The 12,641-nt window shown below is 40.2% G+C and overlaps 1 protein-coding gene across 1 annotated transcript in view; it reads right to left on the minus strand.

Annotated features, from left to right (window-relative positions):
- TAF1B (TATA-box binding protein associated factor, RNA polymerase I subunit B) overlaps positions 1-12,641 on the minus strand; it is a 60,056-nt gene that overhangs the window by 44,891 nt on the left and 2,524 nt on the right. The window contains exons 3-7 of the mRNA XM_048845482.2: positions 9,452-9,539; positions 7,311-7,408; positions 6,884-6,979; positions 5,238-5,376; positions 123-285 (exon numbers count right to left, since the gene is read on the minus strand). Of these exons, the coding sequence (XP_048701439.2) occupies positions 123-285; positions 5,238-5,376; positions 6,884-6,979; positions 7,311-7,408; positions 9,452-9,539 (584 nt within the window). The remainder of the gene's footprint in view (positions 1-122; positions 286-5,237; positions 5,377-6,883; positions 6,980-7,310; positions 7,409-9,451; positions 9,540-12,641) is intronic.

The following is a 12,641-nucleotide window of genomic DNA, read 5'->3' on the forward strand; positions in this document are numbered from 1 at the left end:
ATAGGGTCACTACCAGCCCTACCTATAATTCAACTAGTTAACAAGCAAGCAACCCAAATTAAAAAAAAAACAACACTGATTACTTACAACGGCAGCAAATATTTCACAGAGACTATTCATACCTTAAGAGATCTGATAATGTCACTGGTTCTCTCAGCCAGAGTAATGCAATATAGCAGAATGAAAGCGTCATTGGCATAGACATCCTCAAGTTCCCTTTTTTCCTCTTAAGTACATACGAGCCACCATCTACCGATCCGGAGCAGACAGATGTGGTTTCTCTTGCTGATGATAAAAAAAACATTACATATAAAATAACTCTGTAGATAAAATATGCTACACTGAACATGCAAATGTGCAAAGAACAAGAGAAACTGATCATCCAACAAGCTGCGTTTAGCCATTAGTGGCGGTTTCAAATCAAAGCTTTGGTGTTAGTGTTCTAAATGGCTTAAACTCTCAAAGTACCTCTTACTGCAACACAAGACGACAAGCTGGCTCTCTGAGAACCAGTGCCAATGTAGCTCCACAGACTCGCTAATAAGAAAACAGGGTAAGTAACAAATACTTGAGGAGCTGGGAATGGGTGATGGGATGGATCACTTGACGATTACCTGTTCTGTTCATTCCCTCTGAAGCACCTGGCATTGGCCATTGTCGGAAGACAGGATACTGGGCTAGATAAACCTTTGGTCTGACCCTGTATGGCTGTTCTCTAGGGGCAATTCCCACTGGCACACCAGAAAGTGTGTGCGTCGCCTCAGTCTATACAAAAATGTTAAACCTTGAAAGCACCATTCTAGTGAGACCATGTTTAAACTTGGCTCTCTAGAAAGGTGCTAATACTTAACTCTTACACAGCACATTACCAACATTAACTAATTCCTCAACATCCCATGAGGTAGATATAAGTATTATCCTAATTTTATACATGGGATATCAAGGAAGAAAGGATAAGTGATTTGCCAAAGCTGAATATGTCAGAGTTGGGGATTAGAACTCAGCAGTTTTTGGCTCTCAGAAGTGTCCTCATAACAGAGAATTACATTTTTACCTCAGGCATTAAAGATGCCGCAAAGACATTTAAAATAGACAGGTTTCAGAGTAGCAGCCATGTTAGGCTGTATTCGCAAAAAGAAAAGGAGTACTTGTGGCACCTTAGAAATCTGTTAGTCTCTAAGGTGCCACAAGTACTCCTTTTCTTTTTATTTAAAATAGAGTTAACAAGGAAGTGACTCCCCAGTGCATGCCTAGTAAAAATTGGCAAAGATAACACAAAAGCTACCCTAGAACATCTATTGTGTACATGCGAGCCACAGAACAAAAGCATGAACATCAGATAATCCTTTCAGTCATCAGTTTCACCTTTTATATGTATAAGCTGTGCCTAAAGGAGGCCTTGTGATTGAAACTTCACTGCTAACTTTATATATGGCTTGATTTAAAATAATCCTCTTGTTCTATTTGTAGCTCTCTTGGTGACATAGCAGCTTTCTTTCCTTTCATTTGTTCCAGGTTATAAATGACACATTGGTCAGTCAGCACTAAACCTGACACAACATACAATTAAACATCGTAACAACAACTTAAGAATTTAATAGGCTTCTTAAACAACGACTAGACTACACCAAATGGAATGTTAGCCTATCAGCTTGTTGAATAATGAGCTATTATCCCCAGATAAACATACGATAAAATGTTTATTAATTAGAAAAGCATTTAAAAATGGTACCCAAATCCCCCTCAGCAAGCCATCAATAATTCAATGAAACAGCACAGAAAAAATGTAATTATACACAATTTATGAGTAGCCCAATGCATAGAAAAAAATGCAATACTGCTCATTTGGACCAACTTTCATTATACAAATGACAGGTATTCTGTCCATATGATCTCTTAGACACAGCTATCAAAAATGCACAGGTAATTTTATATTGCTGAATTCAACAGTATTGCCTTTAAAAATACTTTTACGAAAACAGGTGCGATCACTTAAAGAAATCTGGACTCCATTTTTGTAATCCACAGTGTGAAACAATAAGCTAGGAATATTCCTGAGGGCATTCTGCACCAAAAAAATAAAAATTCTGCAAAATTCTGCAAATTTTGTTTGTTAAATAAATGTGGAGGCTCCAGCATGGCACTGGGGAAGAGAGGCCATTGGTTGCACAGAGGTGGGAGATCACTGTGCAGCTTCTCTCCGGGACACAGACTCAGTTGTGAGGCTGCACCCAACCTTGACACAGCACAAGGACCGGGCCTGCCCCAGAAACATCCCAGGGCCCTGCCCTCTGTGCCAGGGGAACCATATGTGGGCAGGCAGTCTCAGCAAGTCAGGATCCAAGTGTGAAGGGGCTTAGCGTGGTGGAATCTAGGTGTGGGTTGAGAGCGTTCTGTGGGGGGCAATCTGGGTGCAGGCGGCTCAGTGTAGGATCCAGGTGTGGGGGGGATCTGGATGCACAGGGACTTGTTGGGGGGGTCTGGGTGCAATGGTAATGGGACTCTGCAGAGTTGTCCAGGTGAAGGTGGTTGGGGCATAGCAGGAGTGGTCTGGGTGTGGGGGTCCCAGATGCAGGGGGAGTGGGGTTCAGTGGGGTGGGGATCCAGGTGCCTTGTTGGGATGGTCCAGGTGCAGGGAGAGTGAGGCTCATCAGGGAGGCAGGGGGGTCCTGAGTCGGTGGACGTGAGGCTTGGCAGGAGGGTCTGGGTATGAGGGGGTCTGGATGCACGAGGGTTGGGTGGATGGGGGAGAAGCTCCCTGTACAGAGATCTCTCCCTCTGCAGATGAGGAGCAATGTGTGCAGGAAGCAGGTGGGGATGGGGGGGGGAAGGTTTGCAGAGCTTCCTGCAGCTGAGGGAGAAATCTGGGGATGAGTCTGATCCAGCCCCTGATGCCGTGCAGGGGAAGAGGAAGTCCCACCCTCTCCAGCCCAGCCAGGAATAGCAGCTGAGCCTGGCACGGGGTAGGAGCCATCAGCCGAGTCTTCCCCAGTCCTGACCTCTACCCCACAGTGATTTACCTCTCTGCCCTGGGTATCCAAAACACACTGCTGGGGAGGGTCGCATGACCACTCTTGTGGCTTCCCTTTGCTTCCCCATCATCATCATCAAGCAAAGAAATCTGCAGGGGACATAAATTCTGTGCATGCGCAGTGGCATAGAATTCCCCCAGGAATATAGAAAGGATCTGGTAATTACCATATATACTTGTTCATTAGCCAGTTCGTTTATAAGCCAACCCCCCAAGATGGATAGGTAAAAACAGTAAAAACTGTATGACCCTTTCATAAGAGGACCCTATATTTCAGGGGCTGGCAAACTTCGGCTCCCGGCCCGTCAGGGTAAGCCACTGGCGGGTCAGGACATTTTGTTTACCTGGAGCGTTCACAGGCAAGGAGCCCCTCAGCTCACAGTGGCTGCAGTTTGCCGTCCCCGACGGCAAACTGCAGCCACTGGGAGCTGAGGGGCTCCACGCCTGCAAACTCTCCAGGTAAACAAAACAACAATGTATTAGATATTCAATTCAATAATTTCATAGAGTTTAAAATCATCAAATTTTGGTGTAGACCCGTTTATAAGCTGACCGCCCCCCTTTGATGTGTCACTTTTTTACCAAAAATATTCAGCTTACGAATGAGTATATACGGCACTTCCCTTCTTCAAAATTATATCCGTTACTCTACAACTGCTATAAAAGGTAAATGTTACTGCAGAAAGGAACCGTCCTAAATGGAAGAAGGAACTAAGGAAGGAAGAAGCTTTACAGACAATGTGAATTGTAACACAACCTGTTGGAACATTTATAACAGGAAAGGTTTTGTAAAAAAACTTTGCCCTACATATTATTTGTATAGTGCCAGTGTCCTATGTGAATATAGACAACAACAAAAATCCCTGCTCTGAAGACCCTGCAACTTAAGTAGAAAATGTAAAGACATAGGATGGAAAATGGGATAAAACACGTATTGTTAATGAATGGGAAAGCTAAGCATGTGTTTACTGTTTCCAATATTTTTGTTTGGATTTTTTCTTTTATAAATTTGTTATTCTTGCTGTTTTTCACTGAAGGGAAAACTAGAGTTTATAGGTTTCAGAAGATCTGCATTGTATGAAAAGACCAGATAGAAGAGCAAAGGAAAGAATGAAGGAGATTCCAGGCATATGACGCTGCATAAAAGGAGACAAAAATGCGAACAGGAGCAAGACAACCGTGGCAGCGTCATCTGACATACAGCAAAACTGAGGTGGCACTGGGGAAGCAAAAGGAGATGCAAGCAAACAGATTCGTGAAAATAGGTTATGGACAAGATTGAAGTTGACATAAAAGTTCAAATCTACTTAGATGCTTTTATGTCCAACATCAGATACTGTAGTATTCCTGGCTTCTATCCAGACAGTGTCCCTGCCCCTCCAATTTTGTATTGAATTTTAGTTGGAAGGGCTCGTACCCTGGCTACTAAGAGTCTAGTAAAATTTCCAAGTCTGTGAGTGGATAGGAGAGATCGATGGGAAGTTAAAAAATGAATTATGGTAGAGAGGAGTTATGGGGGGAGAAGAACATACAGACAGAAGATATAGAAGAGAAACCAGAGAGCATAATGTAGGGAAAAAATGGGAAAGATTAAAAAAACACTGAAGACAACACATTCTTAACCTTTTTCTTTCCTGTACGGAAACTACAGCCAGAAATTGAAAGAAGATATAACAGAATTAAGGCGCACAATAAACTATATTTTTGAAAACTTAATAGAGATATGAGTGACAAGATTGTCACTAACTACACAAATGTTTATTCCTTAAAATTGCAGTGTGTTTGAAGGCATGGTCTTGAGGGGCATGCTGGCTCATTATTTTTCTACCCTGAGTAGCAGTCATCAGGTAAAGTTTAACCCTGTCCATAACCACCACCATCACCCCCCTAAACAAAACCAAACAACTTCACTTCCCCCCCACTCACACCCCCCAAGAAACCATACTGAAAAAATAGAACTTTTTTCAGCAACCCTCATGTTTCATGTGCCTGTCTAGCCTTTAACTCCTTGTAGAGGGACCACGACTATTTATATGACTAGTACAGTGCAGAGTACACTGTTGATAAATAAGAGGGAAATCCTCCATCTACATTTTCTACCTCTACATAAGCAACAAATCCTTCTGATTAGTACTAAATGTACAGTCATTTTTAAAACACATCCTAACAATATAGAACACTGATTTCAAATTATATCTGCTCCTACCTGAGGCTTTGCCAATGGAAGAAACATATCCAAAGCTGCTTTCTGTTTGTAAATCTCCATCACTTTCAGAGAAAGATGACAAGCCACGAATACTTATTCTCTCTGGTTCACTATCCACATCTGTACTGACATCAGATATCTGTTTTTTTAAATAAGTTACAGTTTTTATCCCATGTTAGTTCTAACGCAATAGTTTGACCTGTAAAAGCTCAATAATATCTGTTAGCAAACATGCGATTGACAGTTTAGGTGTACGCTAAAGCAAGTCATACCCAGAATGTTCTTGCTTTTAATCATGTAAATTCACACCACTAGAAACCACCCTTTCAAAAAGTTCTTCCTCATTTTAGCAGTGTGTTTGTCAGAACAAAATAATTCCAATGATTACGTAGCCATCCCAACCTGCCATACTACCCAGGAGGTATCCAATGCACAGAATCATAAATATTCATGAAATATGCAATTTGAGAAGGGGGAAGACTGTTCAGTTTGGAGCTGACTGGAAAATTCGGGGACTAAATAATTTTTTGACTAGCTATATAACCTGTGAGAGATCAGATAACTCCACAGGAGTGGCTCTTCCAAACAGAGGTTCAAAGATAGGTCCAAAAAGAACCACTCTCCACACAAAATACTTGCACCACCACCAGGATTCACATCTGCAAATGGTCTCTCCTATGGATCACAAGCCAAGATAGCCCTTTAGGGTATGTCTACACCACAATGTAAGCCCAGGGATCGAACTCAGGCTCAAGCCTACGCCCCTTCCATCAACACACAAATCGTGCTAACCCAGGGCTTGGACCCATGGTCTCAGGCCCCTACAGGGGTGGAGGGTCTGAGCCTGACTCAAGCCCAGACCCAGGGTTCAAGCCCTATTGCTCTTCAGTGTATACGTAGCACCACTGGACTCGTGCTCAGTGAGTCTGCCAAAATCACCCCACAGGATAACTTTTGTTGTCCTCTAGATAGTCAAGTGTGGTGGACAGTCAAGTTTGCCCAGACTGTACCACGAACAAAGGGTTAGAGCAGCCACTTTGACAGGGCACTAGAAAGTCTGGGATATGGGTAGTTGGACTCAGACCTGCATATTGCAGTATAGACACTAGAGTCCCAGGTGGGGACCCAGGATTCAACAATTCCTAACCTGGGGTTACAAATGAGTGTAGATGCTCAAGCTGTATGTTAACAAACCCAGGGTCTGCTAACTCCCACAAGGGTGCCAGAGCCTGTGCTCCACCCTGAGTCGGAATATCTACACCTCAATTAAGCACCCGTAGCCCAAGCCCAAGTCAGCTGACACGGGCCAGCCTCAGGTGTTGTATTGAAGCGTAGACATTCATAACATACTTGTTTCTATGCCATCATTTGTGGATTATGTAAGTGTCAACACAGCTCTAGAAATATAGTGCATTGTAATTTGTGCTCCATCTGCTGGCTGGCTACACAATAGCAAAGTAAGACATTAAATATGAACAGAGTTTTCCATCAGCACAACAGCAGATATTTTCTTAAAATGGCAAAATATATTTAGGAGACAGTCCTCATTAAAATGAGCAAGTTGTATGCATGGCTTGAACAACAAAAACAACATTTTAAAAGATCAACGCAAAATCATTTGCTTAACAGCTATGAAATTCACTTACAGATAATGTTTTGCTAGTATAACTAACTGGTGTGGTGCAATATGCCTGCTTGCTCTTCTGAAGGTAACGTCTCCAGAAATTGCATAGAATTGCATCCTGATAAGCATAAAAATGAATCATTAGTCTATATCTTATAAAATCATAGGTCTGAAAAAACAAATTGTGACTTTACAATTCAAGAACCTTGAAAAATGTTCTGTGCCTGCTTTCATGAAAACCCTGTTTACAAAATCATAAGTTACTTTTACTGTTCCTTGTAAATATTATTTTCATAGGTTCTCTTCCTTGGCTCCTCATCTATTGGCCCATTTCCTGATGGTTTTTAAGAGGGAATTATTCTGTCTACCTTAAAATAATTATATTCTTGAAGTACAAATCATAAAGACTATATGTTCTAATATAAAGCCTTATGCAAAGGCCAACATACCTTCATCTGTGGACACACTCCTAAAGTTTGCAGAGCTTCAGCTTGCTTCTTGAGTATGTACTGAAAACCTTCACAAACATACCATTCCCAGCCTTTATCTAAAGAGCAACAAATAAAAATTGTTTGGGCTGTTCTGGTTTTACATACCTGCACTTTAATATATTAATCTCTTGGTGCAGGGACTAGGGACTTGTTTTAAATAAGAAAATCCCAAATGCTGGAGCAAAGGGCCAAAAATATACTAAGTGATTAATGTACCTCTATAAAATCAGTGAAGTTTAGAATCTTAAACTAAGAAAAACCAAAAACAGCCAAACTACAACAGTTTCCCCACACATTTCTCAAGAACCAAAACAGTTGTAGCAAAGCGAGAGTTATCAATATGGTGTTTGTAATATATATGTTATGACTGTTAGGTGACCTAAATTTTAAAATAAAAACACAAGATACCAGTCATGAAGGAAAGAATACATGTGCTTATTCCTCTCCCTTTCCCAGCACAAAAAACTGGAACCCACTGCAGTAGTGAATGGGGGAGAAAAAAGTATTCGTTCTTTATAATGTTCTGTATGATTGTCTCCTATGTTATCCCCCTTTGTAAGTTCTACACAGTTTTCTGTGGGGGAGGGATAGCTCAGTGGTTTGAGCATTGGCTTGCTAAACCCAGGGTTGTGAGTTCAATCCTTGAGGGGGCCATTTAGGGATCTGGGGCAAAAATTGGGGATTGGTCCTGCTTTAAGCAGGGGGTTGGACTAGATGACCTCCTGAGGTCCCTTCCAACCCTGATGTTCTATGATTCTCCCTTCATTATCTCCTGAATTCAAGTCTTACGTATTTTAATTGTGCCTTTACTTTTGTGTACACTCATTCCTCCTACGCTGGGTTTTATTCTTCTGAATTTTCTCTGTGTTTATCCTCTCTCTCATTTCCTCTATGCCGTTCACCATTTTTCCCCCCTTCTACTTTGTGCTATGTAAATGTCCTTCTTTCCTCTATATGCCAAGTGTCTGCCTCAGTTTCCTCTTTCCCTCTTCATGATCTACTTCATCTACAAATGCTTCTCCCTTCCAACAGCTTCCCTTCTCCCCACACTTAGGGCTCATCTAAACATAATTTTTATCCTGCTTTAACTATGCCAGTGTTTTACCAGGAGCGTGCCATTAACTATCGTGGTTTCAATATGCTTATAATGGTATGGCTAACTCCTGTAAATGTAGGGGAATAAACTGTATCAGCATAAGGCACCTTTATAATGGTATATAACTGCATCCACATTAGGGGCTATAACTTTTTTTATTTACCATATCCCTAAGAGAACTACTTAAAATCAGTACAAAAAGTGTGTGTCAATCAGGTCATAGGAGCCAGAAAAGGCTGAAGGGAGCAGAGCCACAAGGGTTGTTCCCTTTCCTAATCTTAAACACTTCATTCTGAACACAGCGTTCTACCACCGCTTTCACTATGGGACAGCAGATAGTATAGCAGCACTAAGATTCTTTTTAAAATCAGATAATTTTGTAGGTGTTTCAATGTCAGTGGCCAAGACAACAGAACAAATGGCTGCCACAACCTTCACAGTATGCTTATCTAGTTTCAGCAACAGCATTACAATAGGCATAACAGTATATAATCATAGGACTGGTAGGGCCCTTGAGAGCATGATTTAAAGACACACAATTACTATTTCTACATCTGTTGAAAGCACTTTTCAGCATGAGACTAGAGACTTAACACACAGAAGTTGCACCAGTGTAACTAAGTCAGTTTAACTGGTATAACTTTGTGCATGGAAACTTTTACACTGGCTTAAAGCTGGCTTATATTAGTGCATCACTGTTAAATTACAGACTCAAGAAAATATAATGTAAACCAAATTTTAACCCATATAAGAATGTATAAACACAAAATTGGACCTGTTTAATATCACACCTTTAATTAAACAAGTGCAGCTTGTGTCTAGAGCAGGCCCAGCAAAGAACAAAAGGGTCATTTTCAGCTCAATTCAGTTTGTATGGTCCTGTAGAAAAATCCATTTGCTCACACTAACCAAGTTGGTAAGTAGTACCAGAAAATTAGCACACAACTAGAAAGATATATTACACAAAATGTAGAAGTAATATATAGACAAAAAGTAAACATACCAATTTTTTTTCTCTTTCTAAATCCTCTGGAGATGGACTGGATCTTTGCGTTAGGAACAACATCAGAAGTTAAAACCTCTTTAGTCCTCTGCAGGATAATTGATAAAAGTGTAATGTTAGCAAGAAAAGAGCTAACTTGCATGGGCTGCCTCTACTGTACAACTTAATTGGAGAATTCCTTCTAATCATTACCCACAACTGACAAAAGACAAAAAATTGTGAATCTTAAATTTAAGAATGATAAGCAAACAGAAACATCTGGATGATGCAGTGAAAAAATTAAACAGGCTTCACCGTTAGAAAATATTGGAAATCGAAGTGTCAAAGTTATTGTAAGATAAATACTTAAATTTGACTGTACATTGAAAAAAATTTAGAGACAAAAGATCCAGGCACTAAATCAAGATACTGAAGTAACGACAACTTACGCTTGAAATTTTTTTTAAAGAAGTGTTTATATACTGAAATTATCTACATACAACTAGACATCACACATGTAATCAGATATGTAGTAAACATTTAATTAAGCTTCAACAAAACACTGACATTTTCCATTACCTTTTTTAGATTACCAAAATGTATATGCATTAAAGTTAAAAGTAGACATTTTTAACCAAAGTTTAGGATTGTGAATAAAATATAAATAAAAGTTTATGTTTGACAAACCATAGTAGTATCACTGAACAAAGACACTTATGTTTGGATTTAAACTTTGCTATCACATGAGAACGAGAGCAAAACTGACTAGTCTGTTTTCATTCTCCAAAATAAGTGAAATGCAAAAAGAAAACAAGCATAAATGAAGAAAAGATATAATTCTTTAAATTCATTCAGTTAAAAAACCCTAAAGAATATTTATCAGCACAGTTAAGGAAAGAAGGATTTTTTAAAATTTAAATACAGTGCAACCTCAACTGTCTGAAGGGCAACTGAAACATCTCAATAACTGTCAATGCACTTCTGCAGACCCAGCATGCCTAGTTATTCAAGAGGCTACCTTACCTAATGTTGACCTGTTCAGCAGGCAGGTAGCCAGGAAAGGACATTCTCTGATGCAAGGTTTGAGGGGCCAGAGGGAATAAAAAACATTTTTTGAGGAGATTTTCAAAGGCACAAATGGCAGTAAGGCACTTAACACAAATGACTTTCAGGAGTTAGAGTAACAGCCGTGTTAGTCTGTATTCGCAAAAAGAAAAGGAGTACTTGTGGCACCTTAGAGACTAACCAATTTATTTGAGCATAGGCTTTCATGAGCTACAGCTCACTTCATCGGATGCATACTGTGGAAACTGCAGAAGACATTATATACACAGAGACCCAGTATGCATCCGATGAAGTGAGCTGTAGCTCACGAAAGCTCATGCTCAAATAAATTGGTTAGTCTCTAAGGTGCCACAAGTCCTCCTTTTCTTTTTTCAGGAGTTAGGCATCTAACAGCTATTTGTGCCTTTTAAAATCTGTTCGTGTCTTTAGAGGAATAACTACACAGCTCGTGCTAGAAACCATTACTCTGTTTAAGTAAGCTGTTTCACATAGAGAGGTCTGAGTAATGCAAGTTGCGCTGCACCTTCTGTAACCACCTACTCAACAGTGTGGCTCTATGGAGGAACATTTGAGAAGATTCACTGTCACAGAACCATTTTTATGAAAGCCAGAGTGAGTGACATGCACGGACCCCCTCAAGACTTCCACTGACTTGGGTTAAAAACATAAAGAGACCCACTCCTGCGGTTCCTGACTAGCTCAAGTAGGAATTGTTGGAGGAGTTCAAGAGAAGGGATGCTCAGCATGGCTCCATGGAAGCATCCTTATGTCCCAGATAGGATCTTCAAGAGGTAAAATCAACTTTCTTCTTCCTGGACAGTCTTCTTAGAACCTCACATTGAAGATTAAATAGCACAGAACCTAGTACTCCAACAAGGAGATGGGCCTGCTAGCTAAATAGGAATTGGAATAACTATTCCAAACAGTATCTGCTCAAGGCTAAGTCAACAGACTAGTAAAGGTATGAAGTCAAAGTGCTCAATTACACAGCTCAAGGGTCCGCCTATGCAGAGCTGAATGCAGGATTGGTTCTAGAACCACAGAAATGTAGGGCTGGAAGAGACTTTGAGAGGTCACTTAGTCCAGCCCCCTGCACTGAGGCAGGACCAAGTATACCTAGACCATCCCTGACGTGTTTGTCTAAACTGTTCTTAAAAACCTCCAGTGATTGGGATTCCACAACCTCCCTTGGAATCCTATTCCAGCTCTTTAACTATATCTTTATAGTTAAAAAGTTTTTCCTTATTTTATCTAATCTAAATCTCCCTTGCTGCAGATTAAACTTATCCAGTGGACACGGAGAACAATTGATCATGGTCCTCTTTATAAACAGCCCTTAACATATTTGAGGACTTAGGTCCTACACCCCAAATCCCAGCCTTCTTTTCTCAAGACTAAACATGCCCAATTTTTTTTAAACGCTTCCTCATAGATCAGGTTTTCTAAACCTTTTATCATTTTTGTTGCTCTCCTCTAGACTCTCCACTTCACACTTTTCCTGAAGTATTGGGTCTAGAACTGAATACAGTACTCCAGATGAGGCCTCACCAGTGCCAAGTAGAGAGGGACAATTACATCTTGTGTCTCACATGACACTCCTGTTAATATACCCCAGAATGATATTAGCCTAGTTTCACAACTACATTACACTGTTGACTCATATTTAATTTGTGATCCACTATAACCCTCAAATCTTTTCAGCAGTAGGACTGCCTAGCCAGTTATAACGTTGCTGTTTTTTCTAGAAATACTGAAAAGCAGTTTAGCCTAACACAATGAACAGGGTAAGACCCAAACAGCAGCAATTATATGGATCAAATATTTGAAGGCATAAAATAAGTCATTCTGAAAAACATAAAGAATAATTTACTTAGCACTAATACAGTACTTTTCTTCCATACATATGAAGTGCTTTAGAAACAAGGGTAAATGTCATCTCCTTTTTATGGTCAACTGACATGGAGAGAGGTTAAATGAAGGCAATATCAAGATTACATACATTGGACTTTGAACTCAATTCCTAGCCTTGTTGCCCATCCCCATACCTCATTATTTGAAGATACAGTATTTTTATACAGCGTAAGTGAGATATGATGCACACAGAATACCCACAAAACTGCTTGTACCTTTTAGCAGCAGGATGAAA

Source organism: Caretta caretta, chromosome 3, assembly GCF_965140235.1.
Source record: "Caretta caretta isolate rCarCar2 chromosome 3, rCarCar1.hap1, whole genome shotgun sequence".
Classification (NCBI taxonomy): Eukaryota; Metazoa; Chordata; order Testudines; family Cheloniidae; genus Caretta; species Caretta caretta.